This window comes from Poromitra crassiceps (genome assembly GCF_964638095.1).
Source record: "Poromitra crassiceps genome assembly, chromosome: 5".
Taxonomy (NCBI): domain Eukaryota; kingdom Metazoa; phylum Chordata; class Actinopteri; order Beryciformes; family Melamphaidae; genus Poromitra; species Poromitra crassiceps.
The window spans coordinates 58,427,705-58,454,359 of NC_139642.1; the positions used below are offsets into that span (position 1 = coordinate 58,427,705).

The 26,655-nt window shown below is 45.9% G+C and overlaps 1 protein-coding gene across 2 annotated transcripts in view; it reads right to left on the reverse strand.

The window, feature by feature from the left end:
- Positions 1–22,660, reverse strand: part of myo18ab (myosin XVIIIA b) — a 213,398-nt gene extending 190,738 nt beyond the window's left edge. For both annotated transcript variants that reach the window (XM_083637540.1, XM_083637539.1), the window contains exons 1-2: positions 22,606–22,660; positions 18,736–19,932 (exon numbers count right to left, since the gene is read on the reverse strand). In XM_083637540.1, coding sequence (XP_083493666.1) covers positions 18,736–19,776 — 1,041 coding nt within the window. In that variant the 5' untranslated portion in view covers positions 19,777–19,932; positions 22,606–22,660. The remainder of the gene's footprint in view (positions 1–18,735; positions 19,933–22,605) is intronic.
- Between the last annotated feature and the right edge of the window lie 3,995 nt (positions 22,661–26,655).

Genomic DNA, 26,655 nt, shown 5'->3' on the forward strand with positions numbered 1-26,655 from the left:
ATAAAAAAGGCATAACACCCCCCCCCCCCCCACACACATGACCCGGGGTAAAAACCACTTTGCGCCCGCTGTGCCATTGTTTTCTGTGGGGAGAGAGCCGCCTCCCAACTATGTGGCAGCGCTAGCCTTGGCGTCGCGCACCGCTCGAATTGGCCACCGTGCGCAGCGCTCAAAGTTCAAATTGTTCAAACTTTGACCTACTTAAGCGCAGCGCTCAAAGTTCAAATTGTTCAAACTTTGACCTACTTAAGTTAGTGCTAACCTTTCTCCGAGAGAAGATCCCTTATCATGCGGAGGCAGCTCAATGCATCGGTTTAACTGGGAGTTTGTTTTGTCTTCTTTATGGGCTAAAGCAGAGGTTTTCAAATGTTTTTCAGCCAAGGACCCCTTACAGGATAGAAAATACCGGGGACCCCCTCATTCTGATTTATGATTTTGGGCTAAGCTTAATTGTTTCCACGGTAACGTTCTTGACTTTTAAATTGATAGGTTTGTTAGATTAGAATGTAATCCATGAACCATTTTAGATATAAAGCATAAAATATTTTCGTTGAACTATGAAGCTTTTGCAAAATAAAATGAAATAAAGTTTTTATTTTTATTTCCCTGAAAACTTTTCGCGGACCCCCTGGCAAAGTGCCACGGACCCCTGGGGGTCCCTGGACCCCCCTTTGAGAACCACTGGGCTAAAGAGCATTGGCAGGAGAGTGGACTGTTCCTAGATCGGAAACCTAAGCATCGGAAGACTCGTCCTGGAATCCTGGTTTGTCGGTTGACTTGGGCGAGCAGCAGTAAACCACAGCTGTCCGTCCAGCGAGAGGGAATGTGAACTAACAGACACGTGTCTCTCTTTTGTCATGGCAGGCAAACGCTAAACGCCTAAAGCATCGACATGTTTGTCATTACGGTGTCGGATATTTGAAACCTCTCGGGTCAAACGAGGTGTCACATTTTCCACATTCCTGCCTGTCATCTCATCAGGGAACAGACTTCACTGCTATTGTCTTTGTCTCCACGAGAGCTGAGAGAGCAGTTGTTGCCGTTCCTGTCTAGGCTCAAATACAGTACATGACTTTGCAGTGAGACAGGATGGAACCTTATTGTGATCCCTATGGGGAATATGGCTGCTTGTCGCAGGGGGAAAACATCGCCTAATAGGGTTTAGAAAGAAAAAAACATAAGTAACACGGGGCGATTGGGAGAGTTAGACATAACGCAACCCGAAAATTCCAACGTATCGTATAAAACAACGCAAGGTATGAAAGTTTGAGATCGCACAAATAACTAATGATAGACCGATCAAACCGGTCGGCCGATTAAACGGGCCGATTAATTGGATTTTGAGACAACTTGCATCGGACGACGTCTGCGCTCAAGAGGCCAACAAACGAAAAAATCTTTCTCTCCAGGCCAGGTGAGAAACACTGTTGTTAAGTGCACTACAACTTTATTTTTCATTCATATTTTTATTATTACAGTACTTATGCATTATTTATATCGGCCATCGGCTGCTCTGCTCTCAAAATAAAAATCCATATCGGTCGACCACTACAAATAGCCACAGAACATACTATGAAAAATGAATGAAAAAATGTAAATGTGGGGGGGGGGGGGGGGGGAGCAGCATGAAATAAAGGAGAAGAAAAGAAAAAAAAAACATATGAAAATGTGATTTATAGTCACCTGACCTGGTGACTATAAATGACCTGGTCAACAGACTGAAGGCTATAAATATGAACCGAAGCAGAAATAACAAAGTGGTCCCCATCACCCGCCGTCTCACAAGCTCCTTCCCTCCTCCTTCATCATCACAGCATCTCCAGGGAGACGGGTCAGGAAGTGGCTTATTTGTTCCAAAGCAGATTCCACAAATACCAGAGTGGGACTTGAAGGGAGAGGCCTGCTTCCCCTCGCCTGCAGTCTGCCTGTCAAGACAAGTGAACTTGGCTTGGTTGCTGCTTTAACCTCCCCTCTTCTCTGGCTCTCTGGCTCTCTCACGCTCTCCCCCTCCCCTCATATCCTTCTCATGGCTCTCCCCCTCCCCTCAGATCCTTCTCATGGCCTCCCCCTCTCCTCCCAATCACTTCTCAATCTGGACCCCCGCTGGAACGCTCTGCTGGGTCGACGACAGTCTTCAAAGCGCACTCGCCAGACTTCACCTCCGGGGGAGCTACAAGCTGAGCTGTTATCCCCCAAACATGTCCACACTGCGTGATATATTATCAATATTAGGCAGCTTGCGATGAGCGCCTGATCCAACGAGCACACAGGAAAACATCAAACAAAACTATACCACACAAGAAGGACGCTGGTTTACACTATATTACTTACCAATTATACAGTTATGCAGTTGATGTGGTAGTTACATCATGTGGATGCACACATGTGGATAACGCCATTTTTGTACGCCAGTAGTGTAGGTTCCTAGGTAACCTTTGCCTTTACAGCATACTTAAATGTTTTCATGAAAATTGAAATGTTGCATATTTGAGATAGGAATTATGAAAGTGTGTGCATCTTTATATGTAGAAATATGTTTGCTAACCTGGATTAGTTTATTACCAATTGTAATATGGATGTGGCAATTGTATTCTCTGTGTTTAACCATTTGATACAGCACAATGACACATTCTAGGCACATTAATTTCAATGGTTAACACATCTCAAAGGACAATAGTATTTTAACATTACAGTCTCCAGCCCAAGTTAATTGACATCATTCTGTTTATTGCTTCATCTATTTGTCTAGAATTGATCACTGAGTGATATTTAGTTTCTATCTCAAGTGCTTTGTGGCAGGCTGAGGCAGGAATATCATGCTGTAATAATATTTATGCCCTTTTCTTTGTCCTTCAGTCCAGAAGCAGCTATAGTATAAACAAAGCTCACTGTGAATGCAGACATGTTGCACTCATTGTACTATTGTCATACAGAGTCAAGGAGGACGGCACGGTGGCTCAGTGGGTTAGCACTGTTGCCTCACAGCAAGAAGGTCCCGGGGTTCGAATCCCGGTCCGTCACAGGTCTTTTCTGTGTGGAGTTTGCATGTTCTCCCCGTGTTTGTGTGGGTTTCCTCCAGGTGCTCCGGTTTCCTCCCACCATCAAAGACATGTATGTTAGGGTTAATACTCCTGTCAGTGCCCCTGACCAAGGCAATGGTGAAAGAACTGGAGTTGGTCCCCGGGCGCTGCACTGCGGCTGCCCACTGCTCCTAGTTCTAGGAAGGTTCCAAGTAGAGGATGGCTCAAATGCAGAGGATGAATTTCCCCATGGGGATAAATAAAGGATAACTTAAACTTAAAAAGAGAAAGTCACCTCAACCTCAAGACTTTGTGCTCTAGAATACGAGCCCTGTGGAGATCAGTCTTATATATCAAAATGTCCCAATAACGTCACGGAGAGAGGGATTTAAAATCTACCACCATGTACAGTCACATCAGTATGACTAAGGCACTTCTTGTTGTACAATGCCAACAATGTTTCCATAGCAACTGTGGGTACCACCACCACCACCATGCCAGGCCCTGTCTCTTCAGACATGCCTATCCTCCCCCACACTCTGCATCCAGATGGCTGCTGTGGTGGTGCAGGCAGCAACTTGGCCAAGCAGGAAGTGCAGGCAGGCGGGGAGCGACCGGTCTGTGAAGAGTGCTGCTGATGACACCTTCACTTTCCTGATGCTGCTTTTCCTACATTTAACCAAGAGTATAGAAGGCAAGAGATGAAACTCTGCTGCTTTTTTTTGGACAGCAGTGCTGCCGGCATTTTGGACTGAAAACACCCTCTTTGCGCCAATGGGACAACAGCACAGAACCATGATAGAGAGACAAGCCGTGACCAGGGAAGGACACAGGCCATTTCGGTAGAGGTACTTTTGTACGACACTTTCTAGGCGAGATGCTTTATTGGCGTCTCTTTCAGTCCAAAATGGTGGAAGCATAGCTCTGCTGCTGGGGGCTGATGGTGCAACGGAATGAGCCATTAGCTTTCACTTCTGGGCAATGTAAGTTCTTTGTCTTAAAGGAACACTCTGCCCATTTTCAACCAGCTTTGTATCATTAGAACATCAGTAGTATATCAGAAAACTGTAAACGCTTTTGAAGTCTGTCATTTCATTTGACAGTTATTGAGTGTTCAAATTAATAACTCATTAACTCAAATCAACTCTCAATAACTGTCAAACTAGATGAATGATGAATAGTTTGACAGTTATTGAGAGTTGATTTGAGTTAATGAGTTATTATTAATTTGAGTTAGTGTGGACCAGTGATGTCACTGGTCCACACTTTAACACTCAATAACTGTCAAATTAAATGACAGACTTCAAAACCATTTACAGTTTTCTGATATACTACTGATGTTCTAATGATACAAAGCTGGTTGAAAATGGGCGGAGTGTTCCTTTAACTCAACAACAGAACTCACACATGTATTGCCCACATTATATTCTACACCGTTATCAGCAGCCTTTACGGACGCTCAAGGTGTCAAAACTAAATCTCATGTCAGGGCAAGTCTAGCCAGGTGTGTGGGAATAGTTACCATAATGAAACTGACATATTAAGTTAGCATGGATCCTTACAGCTTAGCACAGAGCTAGTAGCAGTCAGTCTACTACGGCCTGGCTGGTCAACAGAGTAGCTACAGAGCACGTCGGCTGGATTCATTAATCACTTTGTTTCACTTTGTTTGGTCGCCACTTCCTGTCCGCGCTCTAGTGCTTCCTGTCCCTCTTCGCCAAAGGCTACAAAGCGAGGGAGCGTGATCTCTTGACTATCAATTGATATAGGCTTAATTATGCGTTTTTCTGGCAAATAGGGAAGGTAGGCCCCCTCATCCACAGTGGAAACACAGGTGGCATTTGTCCAGATAACACACAGGGAGGTTGCCAGTCTTTTTTTTATTTTTTTTACTTAAGAATTGTTGAAAGAAAAGTGATTTTGTTCAAAGAAATATATTTCAGTATGTAGGATTTACTGAGTTGGAGTATGATGAAAGGTTGTTTTCGCCGATATTGTTCCTGATTCATGGACTAAAGATGACCTGCTGCAGCACTAAAACACCTTGTTTAATCTTTTTGTCATTTTTATCTTTAGTTATTTTTTCATATTGCTCTAGAGCAAATCTGCGGAAATTAGTTTTACAGCGAGTATACTTTGGCCTGTAGTGTCACTGATCGTTGAGGCTTCTCTTGCTTCTTTGAGTTGATACCCGGGGTGGAGGAGACCCAGGGTGAGAATTCAAGATTGCCCAGGTTTCTGGTAGGCTGACACACACAATCACCCAATGGGATGCACAAGTTCAGACCACCTGATCCAGATGTGTCAGGCAGACTGAAATACCACGCTGTCAGAGGAGACTTAAACCCCGCTAGTGGCAGGAAATATTTGTGGTCTCCCCACCGCTAGAGCGAAAACGGCCAACAAATATTTAGGCGTTTGCTATAATCTGAGTTAATGTATACGTTTCTAAAAATAAAACAAAATTATAACCATGATTTTTGGAATGTAGGCCGAGTGAAGAGCGGTGGGGCAGAGTGGAGGAAACAGAGGGAGATGATGTGGACGTCTGGGGGATTGTTTGAGCGTGGGCCGCAGGGAGCAGAGATGTTTGAGAGGGTCTGGACTAGAGATACTGTACAAGTGGAAGCGAGTGAAATCGGAATTGCTTCCTGAATGGGGTGAAATAACAAGATGAGTGCCAAAGGTAACAGGCGCCGCTGAGGGTACACTATGGTGGACAGTGTAGGGCAGTGATACTCAACTACAGAAAAACAAAAAATATGTTTTTTTTTTTTTTACAGTGCACCTGAACGCAACATGCAAGATACCCGCTGAATAAGCGTCCAAATGTTCATGTCATTCTGGCCAATACAATATAGCATTTCAGTCTGGAATATGGAATATCTTTCAATAATCTATGATTTAGCTGCTAAATTGTCAAATACCGCCGTCTGCTCGCTACCCAGGCACTTATGTATGTACTTAACCTAACCAACTATCCGGTGTGCACAACATTGTCAGACTAAACTCCGGCTGACACCCCAAAAACCTACAATCTGCCACAGGAAAATGTATATTGATTGTTTATTAACTGGCACCCTGGCCTTCTATCATTTCACGAAAGTGGCCCCCGGGCAAAGCAAGTTGAGTATCCCTGGTGTAGGGAGTGATGTGATGTGGATGTACGCTAGTGAGAAAAAGAGTGAGTGCTGAAAACATGGATGTGCATCAGAGTGTCCATGTGCTTCCCAACCTGCAAAGAGTGTGACTAAGAAGACACATACAGGCATGTGGTCTCGTTGCGTTGCGTGTGTGTCTACTCCGTCCCAGCTCCGACGATCCGGAGCTCTCCGAAAAGGATACGCAAGGCTTCTATTTTTCACGGATGTCGGAGCAAAGCTGCAGCAAGTTGGGCGGAGCCAGGCATGGAATGAACAGGGCAGAGGTGTTTACAGCATTCAATATCAAGCCAGAGGACAAACATGTATGAGGAAAAGTTCATCGTTGAAGTGGAAAACCACAAAATAATATAGGACACGACACATCCTCTTTACAAGGACAACACCAAGCAAGTCCACCCCTCCTCTGCTGATCTTCTGCCTGTTTGCCGTTGTATTTATCCCACAAACAAATTGTCTCGCGCGATTTTACCATGAGAACCTGTCGGTCTCGTCACTCTAGCTGTCTGGCGGAGCGGCGCCGTGACGTGCTCTGCACGCAGCCGGTTAGTGTTGGCGGAGCACAGAGCACGGAGCAAAACCGGAGCACAGCCGCAACGCAACGCAAATGCAACCAGTGCGATTCCCCAGTTACACATTCAGGTGAGCACTGTGTAACATGCATTCACTTTCACTAGTTGGCCAATCAGGTTTAGGCTAAAGAGCTGACTGACAAAACGTCCAATATGTAGGCAGGCAATAGATACAGCTGACCTGCCACACTGGCCTAATAACTGAGCTGTGACATGAACACCTAGAGGGAATGTGCACATAAAGCTAATTAATTACAGATTGATCTGCGTCTGTTAGCTCCTTCAATAACAAACTGCTACACCCACAGTGTAAAGCTGGAGTTACTGTATGCTAGTGCGACAGTCCACACGTCTAGTTAGACGTGTGGACTGTCGCACGGAAATGAGAGACACGGAATCCTGACGAGAAAACGTTTGGTGCTTTTATACTCCGTGCGGGTTTCTCCTCGTGGAAGTGACGGTTATTTTTGAAAACTCTTCAGCCACATCCGTGTAGTGAGAAGATTTGCGGGTGTACGGTGGCGAGGCGACTGAAAGCTTGCTGCACGGGAGCCTTGTGGAGGGGCGTGTCTGCTGATTTTACGTCACCTGTCCGCACGGACACTCGCGGCCCACGCGGGTGCGTCTAGCATAATTCACGCATAAGAAGGAGCGCGAGGAGGACCGCAGGTCCTTCGTGTTATTGCTGCTGCTGTTGTCTCGGTCACCATCACCCATGCCTTACAACATCACAGCAAGTCTAGTTATACATCTCATTTATTCATCTTACACTGAGCATTTTATACCATTCAATTTATACTGTGCAACTATCCTGTGCAATTCCTGATTGTATATTGTGCAATTCAATCTGTGTGAATTATCAAATCAAATCTATCTGCTACACTAGCTTTTTTTATTCACACAAATTTGTATCTGCTATCTGCTACGCTAGCTGCAAAACAAATACACTGTCAGAGGGCCAGCACCCTCAAATGATCACCAGAGGACTTTTAAAGGGGATGTATTCTGCTTCTATGGTGTTTGTTGTTTTACGAGCCTGTATTAAATATTCAAATGAATCAAATTGCTCCCAGACAGTTGAGAGCTGGTGCCAAGACATCCGGAAATACCAGAGCCCACTGCCAAAGACTGGAGGAGAAATGGCAAGTATGAGACAGAACCTGTGATGAGCTGAAAGGAAAGAGAAACACCATACCAGAGAGTTTATAAAGGAAAGAGAAACACCATCCGCGTTCACGGAATCGCGGACGGAATTGAGCTATATTTAGAATCGGGAGAGACCATAGAACATTTCACTCAGACCAAAACTTAAAAAAACAACATAGAAAAAATACTTTCTTTAAATCCGCAACTTTTTTTCCGTTTTGGTCTGAGTGAAATGTTATGTGGTCTCTCCTGTTTCTAAATATATCTGAACCGTTTGGTTTGAACAAGTAAAACTATTTTTTAATAAGCATTTTACAAAATGTCTATGGGAAAATAAATGGCGGATGAACATCTCGGGTACAGTGGTGAAGCAAGAAGTGACGTTCACTTTGGCTCTCTATTACAGTTTAGTCCAGCTCCTTCCACAGTGGCACAACTAAATAGCAGCAGCAGCAGCAGCTTTGTAGTGGAAAGTCCCCAGCAGCCAGGCTTTGTGCTGTGGGTCAGTGACACACCTGGGTGGAAATAACAACAGGCCTTCCCCCAGAAACGTTGCTAGGCCCGGTGGCAACTTCAAGTCTCTTTTGACAGGGCCCGCGCCGCGTGGTGTCATGTTTCTGTAGGCCCTCCATAAGCATTGCATTAGAAATGGCAGAGTAGGATTGGGTGATAAGGACAGAATCAAATATTATCAACAAAAGAAAATTACCAAATAACTCATCGATATCGATATATTCCAACAATATTGTAGGGATGACTTTTTTGTGCTTTCACGGAATATTTACACCATGAGATTTTTTGATAAATAATCATCATTAATGTGTTTACAATGACTAAGTGGGTAAAGGCAAATAATAGAACAGCTAGAAGAACATGTCTGGTAAGTTGAGAAAACTACATCAGTGTAATGCAGCCTGTAAAATTATTACGATATATAATTACGATGTTCAAAATCTTAAGATGATATCTAGTCTCATGTAATCATGATATCTACATGTAACATAATATCGCGATATTGCCCAGCCCTAAATACTACACTGTTTGTCTTTGGGAAGCCCTGAAGCTGAACTGAATCTATTAATGAGACATTAGATTCCACACAAGTAAACTGAAACCAGCTATTAGAAATGTACTTATCCTGCCGTCTGCTTATACCAAACCCCCACATGTAACACTAGTCTATATAGAGAGCCAAAGTGAACGTCACTTCCTGCTTCAGCACTGTACCAGAGATTTTCATCCGCCATTTATTGTCCCATAGAGATTTCGTAAAATGCTTATACATTTTTTTTTACTTGTTCAAACCAAACGGTTCAGATATATTTAGGAACAAGACAGACCACATAACATTTAACTCGGACCAAAACGTAAAAAAGAAGAAAATATTAAAAAATATATTTTTTCAACGTTTTTTTTTTTTTTTGGTCGGAGTGAAATGTTCTATGGTCTCTCCCGATTCTAAACATAGCTGAACCGTTTGGCTTGACCAAGTAAAACTATTTTTATATGCATTTTACAAAATGTCTATGGGAAAATAAATGGCGGATGAAAATCTCTGGTACAGTGCTGAAGCAGGAAGTGACGTTCACTTTGGCTCTCTATTGCTTTTACAGCAGATGTGGCTAACAAGCTAGCTTTACCTCCCTCTTCTCTTTTTTCCACACAAGCAGACCATGAGCACTGGCATGGCCTGTGTGAGACACATACAGTAGCTACATCTCATATGGAAACGCACATGAAAGTCAACCCCCAACACACACTCTCTACACACACTCTTAGGGTTCATAATCATGTTATGGGAAGCTACGCCTCTTACAGTTTACACACCAATTTCTGCCATTGATTAGTTGTGGATTCACTTCTTCTGTGGACTTTGCCACCACACCTGGTTTAGTGCGTGCGTGTGTGTGTGTGTGTGTGTGTGTGTGTGTGTGTGTGTGTGTGTGTGTGTTATTTACGCATGTCTTTTCTGCCAACATCTGGCCTCCAGCTGAGTCTAGACTCTTCACTGCTGCACCTCTACTAGATCATCTTTATTCAGTCACACCTGTTTGTTTGGGTTAGTGTCTACCAGCAATGCACCAACACTGCAGCAGCAGCAGCACATATCCAACCATATATACAGTAGCTGTGTCTCCATCCAGCTGTCAAGCTACATTTATTTGAGCACATTTTTTCAAATGCCACACACACAAAAATGCAAATGGCATCTTTCTGTAGGTTTCCTGAATGTAGACAACGACATCACAAAACACGTCCACCAGACAACATAGAAAGAATCTTTCAAAACCTGATAAGTGTCTTTCAAGTTGTTATACGAGAAATCAGCGTGACGTCACGACACCGCAAAACCCCTAGAACCTAGCTAGCTGCTCAGAAGGGGGAGTGGCCGATAGCTAGCTGCTCAGAAGGGGGAGTGGCAGATAGCTAGCTGCTCAGAAGGGGGAGTGGCAGATAGCTAGCTGCTCAGAAGGGGGAGTGGCCGATAGCTAGCTGCTCAGAAGGGGGAGTGGCAGATAGCTAGCTGCTCAGAAGGGGGAGTGGCAGATAGCTAGCTGCTCAGAAGGGGGAGTGGCAGATAGCTAGCTGCTCAGAAGGGGGAGTGGCAGATAGCTAGCTGCTCAGAAGGGGGAGTGGCAGATAGCTAGCTGCTCAGAAGGGGGAGTGGCAGATAGCTAGCTGCTCAGAAGGGGGAGTGGCAGATAGCTAGCTGCTCAGAAGGACGAGTGGCAGATAGCTAGCTGCTCAGAAGGGGGAGTGGCAGATAGCTAGCTGCTCAGAAGGGGGGGTGGCAGATAGCTAGCTGCTCAGAAGGGGGAGTGGCAGATAGCTAGCTGCTCAGAAGGGGGGGTGGCAGATAGCTAGCTGCTCAGAAGGGGGAGTGGCCGATAGCTAGCTGCTCAGAAGGGGGAGAAGCGGTGGGAGGGGCCAGCAGCAGCTGAATGATGCAGGAGGGTAGAGAAGCCTTGGCGTGGAGTGTCACCGTCACTAAACAACGATACCAGGCATGATTAAATAAATAAACACATTTGGACGCAGCAACATTGTGCGACAAGTATACCGCCACCTTCAGCTACGTTTGGTCCTAAACGAAACCTTAGCGTTTGTCTTGTTTGTGTCAATTGTCTCATCCCTTCTTGCCCCATCCCAGTGCTTGTCACAGGATATCCTGCCCACATGGGCAAAGAGCTGGAAGAATAGGCGCATCCTGTCTGTCCGCTTCCAAGTCTTGATTGTATGTTTATGTATTCAAGACAGTTTGAGCAGAAGACCGCATTCTTTACAAGTCTCCAGATCAGTGTGACTCTCATGACGGTTAACATCTGGCTCCTCGTCAAGGCAAGATGCAACCTCAAACCGCCTCTATTAAGCCAACTAGCACATGCTCACTACCCTGCTCTCAAGCACGTGCTTCAAACACAACATGGTGTTTTATACAGCAGAGGTCATGGTGGTGATCTCCACTAACCTGACGCTGCCAGATGGACGGTATAGCTCCACATAGGTTTCACTAAACCAGTCGATCTGGGAATGAAGTCACCAGACCCGCTGACGGAGGCGGGCACTTTTTCCAAGCTACTTGGCAGGTGATTGGATGACCCATCTGTCTATCACCGCTGGTGGGTGTTAACTTCAACCAATCAGATCGCCGAAGGTGCCTGTGGATGATCTCTGTGGTATTCATTGATTGAGTCCTCACGGTCGTAAAGTCACCTTCGAAGCATTTAGTTAGATTATAACAAACTAGTTGTGTGGCTTAGCCTTCCCAAATGTTGAGGGTCGTTTTTTAGAATTTAATACATAGAATTGGGAACGTTACATTCAATTTCATTCAGACTGCCTGTCACTTCCGCGGCGGCAGCCATGTTGACGAGTGAAAAGAACTACAAAGACCATGTACCCACTACTTGCCCAGACGAGCCAGAGCCCGCCTACGGCCGCCGCTGATTCGTCGAGCCGGCATGGCTCGACCAATCATCTTAACTGCCTGTGCGGGTCCAGACCGTCACAGAGAACCAAATGAAATGTGAGTTCACGTGACGGGCGGTTTACCAGGCTAGATCTCCACCAGGTTGTCCTTCAAACACAACATGGTGTTTTATACAGCAGAGGTCATGGTGGTGATCTCCACCAGGTTGTCCTTCACCATGTAGTTATAAAACATTCTTGTAGGCTAATCACCACTGAGAGGCTATTGGCTTGTTCAAATGTAAACAACAGTTTAGAAATGTAATTATAACAGGAAATGATATCATTTGGATGGAGAACTGGTGAAATTGTGGACAAGCCGTCTGGTTTATGATTACTACTACAGCAGAATAAAAAGGCGCCAATATCACAATTCATCACAGAGGTTTTGCAGTTGGGGCTTTGTCTAGACTGGGAACTTAAGTTAAGTGAAGTTGGGGCTTTGTCTAGCCTGGGAACTTAAGTTAAAGGGCGGCTTTTCCGTGGGGAATATGAATATATATTAAATCTCACGCCCCTAAGGTTTTCGAATCCGTTGAAATTTTTGAAATTGGTTTTTCACAGCCAAAGCTATCAACCATCTCTCACATATTTTTTGGCCCAGCCGACGCGTTTTGCGTCATCTGGGCCAAGTCCGCCTTGCGGAAGTCGAGCACCTATGAACTACACTACTTGTGGGCCTGTGCTGCCATGGTCCCGCCTCTAGAGGTCCTCCACGCCCCTTCAGAGGTCTTGAAGAAAAACAAAAGGCAGCCATCTTTTTCCACCGCCTAGCCTACGGTAGCTAATATTAGCTTTCCATAGCTCCTTGCAAAGAGACCATATCTCGGGAACGGAAGCACGTACAGACACGGGACTGGCGGCATTGGAAAGCTCGTCAAATTTTACATCTAGTAGTAGGTGCATTGAAGTAACGAAATCAACGCTGAGCAATGTACCTGTTTTTACACATTTTTACATGAAATAGTTACAACATCAGATGCGCGTAACTCCTTGGAAAATGCCTTAAAATGCATGAATTTTTTTTATGAAGACATCTCCCGACATATATACTACGGTTTAAATTTGGTGCAATTTGGAGGCAATTTTATTTTTGATTTTTTCTTGTTCTACTAAATGTTTTTATGTCGAAGCCTTCTTCTTCTTCTTCTTCTTTGACTTTTATGGCGGTTGGCAAGCAGATATGTGCATTACCGCCACCTACTGGAGTTTGATATCAGCCAAATGCCTGAGGTGGGCATGGAAACGAAGGCCACGCGAGCCCAGTGCATTGTGGGAAATGTAGGATTGCGGGTCCCCCACCCGCCCCTCCCCTCCACCACCCCCCCCACACACACAGAGTGGATTTCGGTTGATATCTCTGGCTGTGAAAAACCAATTTCAAAAATTTCAACGGATTCGAAAACCTTAGGGGCGTGAGATTTAATATATATTCATATTCCCCACGGAAAAGCCATCCTTTAAGTGAAGTTGGGGCTTTGTCTAGCATGGGAACTTAAGTTAAGTGAAGTTGGGGCTTTGTCTAGCCTGGGAACTTAAGTTAAGTTAAGTTGGAGCTTTGTCTAGCCTGGGAACTTAAGTTAAGTGAAGTTGGGGCTTTGTCTAGCCTGGGAACTTAAGTTAAGTGAAGTTGGGGCTTTGTCTAGCCTGGGAACTTAAGTTAAAGGAGAATTTCGGTTTTTTTTAACCTGGACCCATCTCCTGGCATTAATTATGATTTGGCCACTCACCCAGTGATCGCCGCGGCGTTTCTGGCCGTCCTAGCGTTGTTTTGAGATCAATAGCGTCCAAGTCAGTCGTAAAATGGAGCTGATTTGGGGCCAAGTGTGAGCCTGTCTTTCCTGCATCTAAATAGCTATTTTTATTCCCGTTTTCGCCGCATATCGCCATAATCTGATCCGTCAACATCCACCATAGTGATATTTGCTTTGCGGTGGTGGTTTTAGCGTAACCTATGTGGGGTTTGGCATAACCTTCGTTATTTCGAATCCCACATAGGTTACGCCAAACCCCACATAGGTTACACTAAAACCACCACCGCAAAGCGTCCTACCTGTTTAGTTGACCAGTCGGCATGAAAGTATCGCGGGACTTCACGAGACTTGGTGACCGAGATCACGTTTGAGGTAATTTGGTCCCTGGGAGAGACCAGGAAATAGCCTGGGGGGAAATATCACTATGGTGGATGTTGACGGATCAGATTATGGCGATATGCGGCGAAAACGGGAATAAAAATAGCTATTTAGATGCAGGAAAGACAGGCTCACACTTGGCCCCAAATCAGCTCCATTTTACGACTGACTTGGACGCTATTGATCTCAAAACAACGCTAGGACGGCCAGAAACGCCGCGGAGATCGCTGGGTGAGTGGCCAAATCATAATTAATGCCAGGAGATGGGTCCAGGTTAAAAAAAAAATGAAATTCTCCTTTAAATTAAGTCGGGGCTTTGTCTAGCCTGGGAACTTAAGTTAAATTAAGTTGGGGCTTTGTCTAGCCTGGGAACCCCCTCCCGTTCAGACAGATTTCCACCTGACCTGAAAACGCTCGAGGCCAATCACAACAGCTTATCTAATATGGGGCGGGTTTGATACGATGACTGACAGAGGAGCGCCATTGAGGCATTTTCGTAAACAACTGAGGTGGCAAATTAAGCTCACATTAGGTACAAATAGCAAGGCTCATGTCATACCAAACGCCTGTTGAATTAGAAGCCATATGAATCGGATGTTGGAAGTAGCTAGCTACCTAGCCTTGTAGCCTACCGCTAGTTAGGGAAGCTAGCTTTGCTCGTTGCTCTGATTGGCTGTAGGTCAATCCAATTGGGTCCAAGGGGCATTTTGGTCTGCGACCGTTGCTAACGCCTCCTGGAAATCAAAATTGAACTGAGAGTTTCCAGACTCATTTGCCAATTGGTCTGTCTGGCCATGTCAGGCGAGTCTTTGTCAACTCCGTAAGTGAAATGGTTCCATATTTGGCTCCTGGCGCTGCTTTTGTCAGCCAGCTGAAGTGGAGCGGGATCCTGTTCAAGACGCTGTGGACGGTTTCATGCTGCTGAACGTTTTCAGCTGTTTGACTTGGACCGCTGCAGTACTGTCACGAGCCAGACTGAGGCGCTGTCTATCCCCCAGGTTTTGAATGTCCGCTATTTCAGTCAAAATATATCGATTGAATTATCTAAATGATTAAAGGACTATCATCATGTGATCACTGGCTTAGGGAGCTGTTCCAGCGATCCATCCAGCGTGCAGACGAGTGGACAGCTGCCACTGGCATTGTGAGCCGTGCAACCTGGCAGAATTACGCCAGCCTTTTGAACCCATTGTCAGGATGAAATGATGGGCCGCTTCTGTGGGACCTCCTTTATTTAAACAAGCAGTCAAGCGGTTGATATCCGTTACAGAGGACAAAAGGGAGCAGAGACAGGCGTGCTGTTTTATAGATGCACAAATTAGCGACACATACTGAGAGATAGACACATGAACTTAAGGCCGCAGGCTGATCTGTGTGTGTGTGTGTGTGTGTGTGTGTGTGTGTGTGTGTGTGTGTGTGTGGGGGGTGTGTATATATATGTGTGTGTGTGTGTGTGAGTGCGTGCGTGTATGTGTGTGTGTGTGTGTGTGGGGTGTGTATATATATGTGTGTGTGTGTGTGTGTGCGTGCGTGCGTGCGTGCGTGTACGTGTGTGTGTGTGTGTGTGCACGTGTGTGTGTGTGTGCGTACGTGCGTGCGTGCGTGCGTGCGTGTGTGTGTGTGTGTGTGTGTGTGCGTGTGTGTGTGTGGTGCGTGTGTGTGTGTGTGTGTGTGTGGTGTGTATATATGCGTGTGTGCGTGCGTGCGTGTGTGTATATGCTCTTGGTGACCCGACGCTGCTTGGACACTTAAACAAAGCTCCCTCTGGCCTGCACTTCCTGCTACTTTGCACGATGGAAATCATTATGGTGACGGCGCCTCACAAGACACAGAACACGTCTCTCTGATCCTCACAAGACACAGAACACGTCTCTCTGATCCTCACAAGACACAGAACACGTCTCTCTTATCCGTCCACATTCAGAAGGGGATTTTTCAGAGAGATGAGCCACTACTGGAGGGACGGCTCGGGAGTCATTCATTCTGTCTCCCAACATGCGGCCTCCGTAGTCCCTCCCTCCCTCCCTCCCTCCCTCCCTCCTTCCCTCCTTCCCTCCTTCCCTCAGCTCCCTCCCTCCCTCCCTCAGCTCCCTCCCTCCCTCAGCAGATGAATGTAATTGTGGTGTAGTGAGCACTGAGGAGGGAGGTTGGAGCACTGAGGAGGGAGGTTGGAGTGTCTTTCACTCTGTGTCACAAGGGCCCTTGAACCAGAGCCAATAGCAGCAAACAAACAAAAAACCCTTAAATTGCCAACCAGGCCCCTACTGGAAGATGGAGGTGGCCTGGGTAGCTCACTGTGTTACTGATCACAAAGAGCCAGGATGGAGAAGAGGGAGTATATATATACGGGGCGGGGCGGGGACGCCCTGGTGGTCACTCTGTGGAATGTGATGACGGGGTGTCGTTCGTAGCGGAGCGCGACGACGTGAGGTTATCGGAAAAAAAACCAATGGCAGCTGCAGCACACAGCTCAAGTGGTGAGGAGCCTGCACTGCTCAGTGCTCACCCAGGGTGAAGATGTCACGAGAGGAACGTTAACATGCAACTAAACAAACTTCAGTGCAGCAGCTTCAGGACAAGACTATGGGGGTTCTGTGGTCTGCCATAAGCAGGAGATAAGGTGGAATTGTCTTTGAGTAGAAGTAGGGCTGGCTGATATGGTTGAAATCAATATCATGATTATCACAAACAAATCGATAGCGATATAGCCTATATATCACGATATGGTTCACATTATGCTAAATCTTGAACTGAGCAGTTGAACTGAATGGTAATGTCGTGTGATGTCAAACAAAATAGAAATATTCAAATAATATTCGTTAAAAAATCAATTTACATCAGAGTGTGAAAGCTGGATGAATACTGGATACACTCTCATGTTAACAATAAGCTGTTGTTCCAGGATAATAATAATAAGTGGTACCCTGTATGTCTATTTATAATGTGCTCCAACGCTGCAGGGGGCAGCAACATCCCAAGCCTTATCTATTTGAATGTTGTCTTTGTAGAAACAATTATTTATTTTGATGACAGCTCAACAGCAGACGCAATTTTCAAAAGGCAAGTGACAACTGAAAAGTAGATTATCATGATCATCATCCCACAATAACTGCTTTATTATCACACCATGATGTGAGCATGAAGCACGACCGTTAGGTGTTATGGTATAATGAGCATATATACCACAGCCTGTTGTCATCTATTGCTCAGGTAAACCTGCAGTCCTGCACTGTTTCACGTCAGCTGCGTGGAGCAGACGGTGCGTCACACGTTTGAGGAGCTGCCTCAGGCTCTGACGCCAGAGTATAAATCTAGCTGAAGTGAAACGCTTCACAACAACACAAGTCACAACTGGTTGCAGACAGTTTGAATGTGACCACACTTTCAAGGCCTTGAGCAAAAGCTGTACAGTATAAGAAAAGTGGTGCATAACAGGGGTGGGGGGGGGGGAGAATCGATACACCATAGTATCGCGATATTTTGCCTGATAATATTGTATCGATATTTGGATGCCAAGTATCGATATTTTATTATATAATGTGCAAATAAACTGTTTGCTATTACAGTACTAAAATAATAGAATCAATTGCTTTTTCAATTGATTCTGTCTACTTGACAATGTTGCTGCAATAAATTGGTTGAAGTCAGATGAATAGACTGGAAAATTGATCTTATATAAACCAGATGTTGACAAAGTTTTCCTTTGGGGACATAATTTGCAGTTGAAAATGTAAGAAATCACAATATATCGAAATATCGTATCATGACTCTCAAGTATCGTATCGTGGGCATCTGGTAATTCCCACCCCTAATAACATCCACACTGGGCTCCAATAGCCTCCTCTCCACACCAGGAGGGGCAGAAGAAGAGCTGGTTGAGCCACATCATGCTCCTACGCTGGCAGAAGAAGGCTTGGGGGCATGTAGACACATTGCAGGAGGTGGAGGAGGAGGAGAGAAGTAGAGAAAGCCTCGCCTCAAAGCAGACTCCAAAACATCTGAGTTTGGGACAGCACATCGCTGCGTTTCCCTTACAGCAGGGATGTTCCAAGTCTGAGACTGTGGGCCTCCCCCCAGACAAAGCTTGGAAAAAGGCGCCCCTCCCCCCCCCCCCCTCGCTCAATTCCTGGATGCCTGTGGGATCATGATGATGTTATTTGATCCCATAGACACTCAACAATTGTGCCAAGATAGCCTGATATTGCTGTCAGACTACACCAAATGTATATTTCTTGGGGGGGGGGGGGGGGTAGTAAAATTCCACAAAACTACTGTATCTCTGAACTATCTCTTTAACCAAATCACACACATTCGATAATGTAATATTTTTTCGCTTCCATTCTCTGAGCCTCCCCTGAAACTGCTTGGAGCCCCCCTGGGGAGGCTCGTCCCACTTTGAAAGCCCTGCCCCTTACAGTGTTCTGTCAGGTCGTTTCTGACATTGAAATGAAACATTGTGAGAAAACAAAGGTGGAGCCATAGAGACGCTGGAGGAGATCAGGCTCCTATAGCAAAGCTGTGAAGGGACGAGATGTTCCTGCTAGCAGAAAGTGATCTGTGGCTACTAGACAGGTTGATTGATAATATTGCCAGCAGTCACAGTCAACCAAGACCTATAAACCAGCTTGGCCCGTGTGTGGAATCAAATACAATTCTTGTGTTCCTCTTTAACTCAAAGCATGCTGAGGGACGTTTGATTATGAGCGATATGTCTAAAGTGGACAGGCTTGCTTACCTGTCTGGCCTCCCTGCGCAGCAGTCCCTGGGTGTTCCTCAGCCAGCAGCGGCTCAGCTCGCTCAGCTCCAGGATGGGCTGGACCTTCAGCCGCACCGAGTCTCCGGACTGCCGGATCATCTCCACGATCTCGTCGCGGCTCTTGCTCTCCACGTTCCGCCCGTTGATCTCCACCAGCCGGTCGCCCGGGACCAGCCCCAGCGCCAGGTCCTTGGTGCCGGCGCCCGGCTCGGCGAAGTGGACCACGCGCCGGTAGACCCCTCCGTCGGGGCTGCGGTCCAGCATGGTGGTGCGACGCAGGGAGAAGCCAAAGTCGCCCGTGTTGCGGCGCTGGAGCTCCATCTCCCGCGTCTCCGGGGCGGTCGGCGCCACGACGGCCGGGAGCCGCAGGTCCGCCGGGAAGGTCTTGTCCACCACTTGGGGAACGACGCAGACTTTTCGAGCCGTCGGTACTTCGGGCTGCTGCTGCTGCTGCTGCTTGAGGCTCTGCTTGCGCAGCGGGTCAAACACCTTGGTCTCCACCTGCGGGGAGGGAGCGGCCGAGTTCTGGCCCGAGGGGGTGGAGCCCTCCGACGGGCTCTCCTCTTTGCTCCTGGAGAAGGAGAAGCGCTTCATCATCTGACCGACCTGCGAGGAGTTCTGCTTGGCCAGCGAGCCGAAGTGCGCCACGCGCTCGCGCACGGAGCCCCGGTGTCCGTCCTGGCCCCCTCCACCACCGCCCTCGCCCTTCAGGTCGTCGGTGGAGCTGGCGGCGCTCAGCTGGTCGTCCAGCACCATGCTGCTGCGGTTACTCAAGCCGTCCGACTCGATGTCGGTGAGGGTGAGCTCGTGGCTACTGGCCACTTTGATGGGGATGGGGTTGGAGATCTCCAGTTTGTGTTTGGACTCGCGCTTGGCCTCCCTCTTCAGGTTGAAGAAGCCGCGCCGCATGCTCATCTCTTCCAGGCTGCGCATCTCTGCCGCGGACATCCGCTCCTTCTTGTCTTTCTTGTCCTTCTTCGACCCATCCCTGTCCTTATCCTTTTTCATCAGATTGAACATCTTGCTGCCCTCAACACAGCACCACCCACCACCAATGTGCCTCTTCGTTCCTCAGACAAAACGACGTTTCCATCCAGAGGTAGAGATCCGGTTGACTGGTCAAGTCGTGGTGTAATGACCAACGCGGAGCTGAAGGTGACAACCTATTCAAATCTCCTGGGGAGAGAAGGAGAGAGAGCAAAGTGAGTCAATCTTCATGTCTACATACACGCATGTATATATCGTATATATATATATATATATTTGATTGCATTTGCAAAGTTGTGATTGTCCTTTAGTTATTTTTCCTGCTTCTTTATCTCGGTATATTCATTGACGTCATGAGCGCTACGCTGCATACAGACACTAAGACCAATTCCTTCCTGGAACTTGCATAAATTGCGGCAATAAAAGTGATTCTGATTCTTGCAAAGGCAGGAATAAATCCCGCTAAGGAAATCCTGAATCCCTTCGATTTCATGATTGTAAAAAACATCTAAGGGCATTATGACGAAGTGTGCTTTGGCCTGATGTCCAGTACAGCAAGTTTTGAATTGTTGTGTGGTGCACTTCATCTATTTTGCTATCCAATCGAACAGTCTCAAAATGTTAAATATGAAATCAAGCGAGTGCTACTACTTATGTTTTCTCTCAAATACATTTTTCAAAATGCATACAACTCATGTTTGCCTCTCTCAACACTGTTTCTATGTGACTAACATGTGACATCTGCAAGTGACCTTGCAGAGAGAACACAGACCTACATCACTGATGGCCTCAAAAATGCGCTACAGTCTATTAGTGTAGCATCAAAACGATGACAAGCTGAACACGGTCAAAGAAAGTGTTCTACGTTACAGTCAGAGAGCCATTCAAGCAGTCTGGCACGAGGAAAAGACATTCCTGGCTCACATTGAACATTCGCCTTTCCAAAACCTCAAAAATCAGGGTGAGATTGTTGCTGCCGCAGGCCGACACAGCCAGGCAGGCAGATATACATCCTTCGGCCTGGTTTCCATTAGTTGCTTTCGTGCTATAGAAAGAAGAGCTTTCTCCACGGGGTAGCATAGGCTGGAATCCCAAACAACCAACCACATCGTCCCTAAATTATAGGTCACGTGAGGCATGGATCTTTCTTATTAGGGATACTTTGTGCCCCAAGCGCTCAGCTGGACCGCAAGATGTCAGAAGGCCGAGCAAATAGCATGTCATTCAACTGTTGTCAAAGTCTAACTATAACTAACGTTATAATGAGGCTATTCTTCTTTATAGCGTTAGTCAGGAACATCAGGTGACTGAGCAAGTCAGTGATGAGGAGAAGCCTATTAGCTGAAGGTAGCAAAGGTGGCTAAACTCCTCCTGCTCATTCTTTCTCTGGTGGTCGTTCCACCAGCAAAGACATCACTAAAACTGAAATACACACCTTCTATGCTATTGATCGTACTGTGTTAAAACATAGTGATGTGGGGGGGGGGGGTATAATAACAACAATATTAATAACAATCCTACTGCTTTTAAACTCTTATCAGTATCTATCAAACTAATTGTCATCATTGGAATGTGTATGCCCCGCCCACCTCAGCTCTGATAATATCACACTATCATATCCAAGGCCATTCTCCTCCCTGTCAACAACCTTCTCAAATAGCGCCGACACGTCCCCTCCTCTCTGAAGAGCACGTCACGCTAAACTCCACTCACTCACAACATCTGGTGCCACTGTCTGACAGGATTTCAGACCAGCAAGCAGCCAATCTTATAATTCTGCATACATCCAATACACCGATCACCACTTCTCTCAATCAAGGGATTGTCCCGTTGGCCGACTGGTTAGCGTGTTCGACTTGAATGAAAGCGATTCTACTAATACCCGGGTTCGATTCCCCCCACAGCCCCGGGCAAGATTGCACTTACGGGGAGGTAGTGTGTGTACACTACTTCAACCCGGGTATGATTAGAGCACGCTGGCCCTTGGCCAACGGGATTGTCCCTTTAAAAAAAAAACGTTCAATAAAATGCCATGTTTTACAATTGCGTCAATGTTATTATGTCCCACAGGCCGCTACTACCACACCGAGCAGTGGGAATCAATATTTACAAGACATCATTAAAAATAAATAACTTTCCTATTTCTGTCTGCCAAATTCACCAGACGGTCGATCGTGATGCTACATTACTGGCAGACTTTTTTTTGAATGGATATTGGCGTGACGTTCTCTCCATAATAGGGCGGAACGTATGATAACATTAACCAGCAGCACAGACTATTGTTACCAGGAGTCCCGATCCCAAATAGAGCCTGACGTTACGTTCTCTGTCATTGTGGGCTGCTGAGAGGGTAAACCCGGTGCCAACACTTGGCACACTTCCCTCAACCAAGCTGCGGAGGTTAGCACTGTGGATATTATTTAACACCTACTGCACTATTATGCGGACAAAAAGCAGGATAGAGCTAACTAGGTGTCACGTTAGCTTTTTCGGCTGGATAGAGCAGCAGCTCCATTAGCTAACGTTAGCCATTTAACATTAGTACATCGAGCGGCCACCAAACACATTTTCGCAGCGAAAGAAAAAGCACCAACCCAGCAGCATTTCATTTAGGATTATGTTCAACTTTCCACTAAGCAATCCAGCAGCTAGCTAGCTAGCTGGCTAGCACTGGCTCCAGGCAGCAAAGCCGTGTTGTTGTTTGCGCTCATTTGTGGTGTAACACATTCTGGGATAACATAATACTTGGGGTTCCTGTGGAAATTATCCCGTCAATGTGCCTCAATCCCACTAAATACCTGCCTTCAAACAAAACGTATCCACACTAAGCAAACGTGTTTTATATGATTATTAAATACTCACTGTGTGTTCCAGTAGAGATGGGTGCAGCTCGGCTCGTAGGGAACAGAACAGAAGCTGCTGCAGACTTGTTAACGTTAGCCTAGCTGGCTGCTCCCAGCCGATGACTACAGCATGACACCAGCTAAGGTCAGTTAAACAGCGACTCCTGCTGCCAGTTTGGAGTTACTGCAGGGTGATATTAAATCGCACCGATGTGTCTGTCTCACTGGTCTGTCGACTCTCTGGGAGATATGTTTTCACTTGAACCGCTTGCTATTATTAGGCAGCATACACTAAAACATTGTAGTAGCCTATCTGTAATATTTATCTGTGAGGTGGCATATTGCATCAGACACTGCGAAGACCATATGTGCAAAATATAAGGATGACATCTCGGTATTCCCATTTGCCACTTCAAAAACCCATTCTACCCACAGGAACCATTCATTTTCTCTACTTGCTCAATCATGTTCAGGGTCATGGGGACTGGATCATGTCGCAGCATGCGACGAGGCACGTCTCCAGTCCAGCATACAAGGCAGGCACAGATAAACACACTTATTCCTTTGGATAAATTAATCTCTCCAATCCACCTGTGAAGGGAAACCCAGGAGAGCACAGAGAGGGGAATCAAACCTGCAACCTCCTGGGCTGGCTGTGACACCTCTTGTTTATGCTCGACAATAAGCAAGTAGTAGGTGGAAGCTTATCAACGGTCCATGACGTGCCTTTTCTCATTCATTGTTTATTAAAAGATATTACAGAACATAACTTCTTGTTAATGTGGCAGTTGTACAATCACTTAATAGAAAGGAAATTCAGATTTGTATTGTGCATTCAGATGTGTCTACAGCACGCGCACACACACACACACATTCATTCAAACCAATGAGTCTGTCAACCCATCATCACTTATCCATGGAGGTGTCGTCTCCAGTGTGTTTAACAATAAAGAATCAAATAAGAGAGAATTATGGATTATAGATATTAGGGATGTAAGATGACATAGGCACGATATCAGTAGTACTTTAAGGATTCAGCACCCAGTTGTTCTATTATCGTGAGTGGAGTGCATTGCTAGCCTGGGTAAACCCAGCCCCCAGTGACCTGCTCTCAGGCTTACCCTGCTGAGAGCAGGTCACGTGGCGGCTGGGTTTACCCAGGCTAGTGCATTGCATCATATTTAGTCATCATAATTTGATAATTAACTTATTAAAGCCTCACACTGCCATTGCAAGCATTTGTTTGTGTTACTTATAGAACTTTATTTCGTCATAAACAAGGTTACCAATATAATATATCTCAATTAGCAAGTGCATTGTATGAATGAAGAATGAAGTATTTATTTGTCCGTTAGGAAAATTGGTTTGTACATCATGGTCATTGGCAAAAAGGACATAAAAAAACAACAGACAAGACAACAGCACAAGCCAACAAAAATGATTGGCAACATCAACACATCACAAGATTGGATTTACCATGGAGGAAACCTGATGTGCTCCTCAGTCCTCGTTTCTAATATGATTACTCACTATGGCTAAATATTAAAGTGAATCTAGAATATCATCAGTCCTCCTGAAGCCCTCCAGAGTGCGGCTGTTTGGACTCAACAAGCCACCAGGGGGCCTCATAGAGTTGTGAGTCATCTGCCTATCAATGAAAATGGAAGAAAATAAATCAACCGTCACCATGGTGAAGGACAGTGATCTGCTTTGTGTCGAGTTCAACGTGACACATTCAGATCCATACATCTTACCAGACAGAGACATTATGTTTTACTGTTCTGTTCAATAATAAAACTTATGCTAAAGCTTTTCCAAATCAGTCATCATTTTGAAAGTTCTCAGACTATCTATGCAACCAATAAATATAAAAACATGTGCCAGGAACATTCTTCAATACGTCCGCAGCCTCTGTGATTTGACACAAAACGGCCCGTATACTTTGCCATATTTCAGAGGTGTGACAGGTCTTTGACAGGAGTGTTAACCCTAACATACATGTCTCTGACAGGAGTATTAACCCTAACATACATGTCTCTGACAGGAGTATTAACCCTAACATACATGTCTTTGACAGGAGTACTAACCCTAACATACATGTCTCTGACAGGAGTGTTAACCCTAACATACATGTATTTGACAAGAGTATTAACCCTAACATACAGGTCTTTGACAGGAGTATTAACCCTAACATACATGTCTTTGACAGGAGTATTAACCCTAACATACATGTCTCTGACAGGAGTATTAACCCTAACATACATGTATTTGACAAGAGTATTAACCCTAACATACAGGTCTTTGACAGGAGTATTAACCCTAACATACATGTCTTTGACAGGAGTACTAACCCTAACATACATGTATCTGACAGGAGTGTTAACCCTAACATACATGTCTTTGACAGGAGTGTTAACCCTAACATATGTCTTTGATGCTGGGAGGAAATCTGAGCACCTGACCGGAGGAAACACACACAAACACGGGGAGAACATACAAACTCCACGCAGGAAAGACCTGGCACAGACCGGGGGTTCGAACCCGGGACTTTCTTTCTGTGAGGCAACAGTGCTAACTACTGAGCCACCGTGCCTCCCTTTCACTGACTGGGAGTGTGCCTACACATTTTGACAAATAAATGCCATCTCAATTAGAAGATGGATGCCATTTCTGCTTATATTGGTTCTAAGGTAGGCTAGCTACCTACAGGTATTTTCATATGGGGCTCTCTCTCTCTCTCGTCTCCTGCTCTCCTCGGTGCACAGATGCTGTATTGTTTCCATAGCAACGACCGTGTACTCTTTTTTAATTTTTTTGTAGTTTTTTTTACAGCTTACTGCCAGCTTTTCTATAACTAACTATAATTTCTTAACTATGAGCATAATCCTTCTAAATCCTGGGATACTTTCGGATACTAAAAACAATTTGTACCAGCTGGCTTCACTTCAAGAACAAACACAGGCAGTCCAGTTTGTAAAATTCAGAGTTTGTATATAAGATGTTGAAGAGGGGGGGGGTTACAACCGGTGGTGGAAATGTCCAGATGTTACTGGGGAAACCTACTTGAGGTGGGGGGCCTCCATCTATGGCTCCTCTCCTGTGTGGAGTCTCATGTGAGTGTTCAGGTTACTCTTCTGAACAAATCTCTTACCACAAAGTGTGCAGCAGAAGGGTTTCTCGCCCGTGTGGCCTCTCGTGTGCGTCACCAGCGCCCCCCTCAAACTGAAACTTTTGTTACAGACGGAGCAGCTGAAAGGTCTCTCCCCCGTGTGACTCCTCATGTGTCGACCCAGTGTGCCACTCTGCCGGAAGGTTTTGCTGCAAACCGAACAGACGAATGGTTTCTCTCCTGTGTGGAGCCTCGTGTGCTTCTTCAGATCTTCATTGCGGAAGAATCTTTTGGTGCAAACTGTGCAACTAAAGGGCCTCTCGCCTGTATGTCTTCTCAGGTGCGCCTGCATGTTTCTCTTTTGATGAAATCCTTTGCCACAAAATGAGCAGCTAAAAGACTGCGGTTGCCACGTCTCCTTTGAATCATCATCACTGTCTTCAGTCTCCGCTTCAGAGCAGTGTGAAGAGAGGACCCGTCTGTCACTAGTCGGGTGTTGTGAATGACTAGCTGGCTCTAAGTTCCTGGCTGGTTCTGACACTCCACAGTCCTCTCCATCAGCTTCCGTTTCCATATGTTCAGTTGAGCTGCTGGCTAGAGGCTCTGCCTCTCGGTTCTCCTCGGTTTGGCTTTGATGAAGCTGTGAGGACTGAGGTTTCTCTTCATCATCTTCACTCCTCACAGGCACAGGAGTGAATGGGAACTCGGTGATATCGGCCTCCTCCAGCCCTTGAAGTTGCTCTCCCTCCTGACTGGTCCAGAGTTCCTCCTGGTCCTCTTTAATGTGTGGGGGCTCTGCGTCCTCCTGGTCCAGACTGGAGCTCCAGTCCTGCTGCTCAGGGAGAACCTCTTCCTTCCAGACCAGCAGCTGCTGGACGTCTGGAGGAAGGGCAAAGAATGACATCAGCAGTTACTATACAGTAGAAGTAGATGACCTGCAACCAACTGTTCTGTACAAGC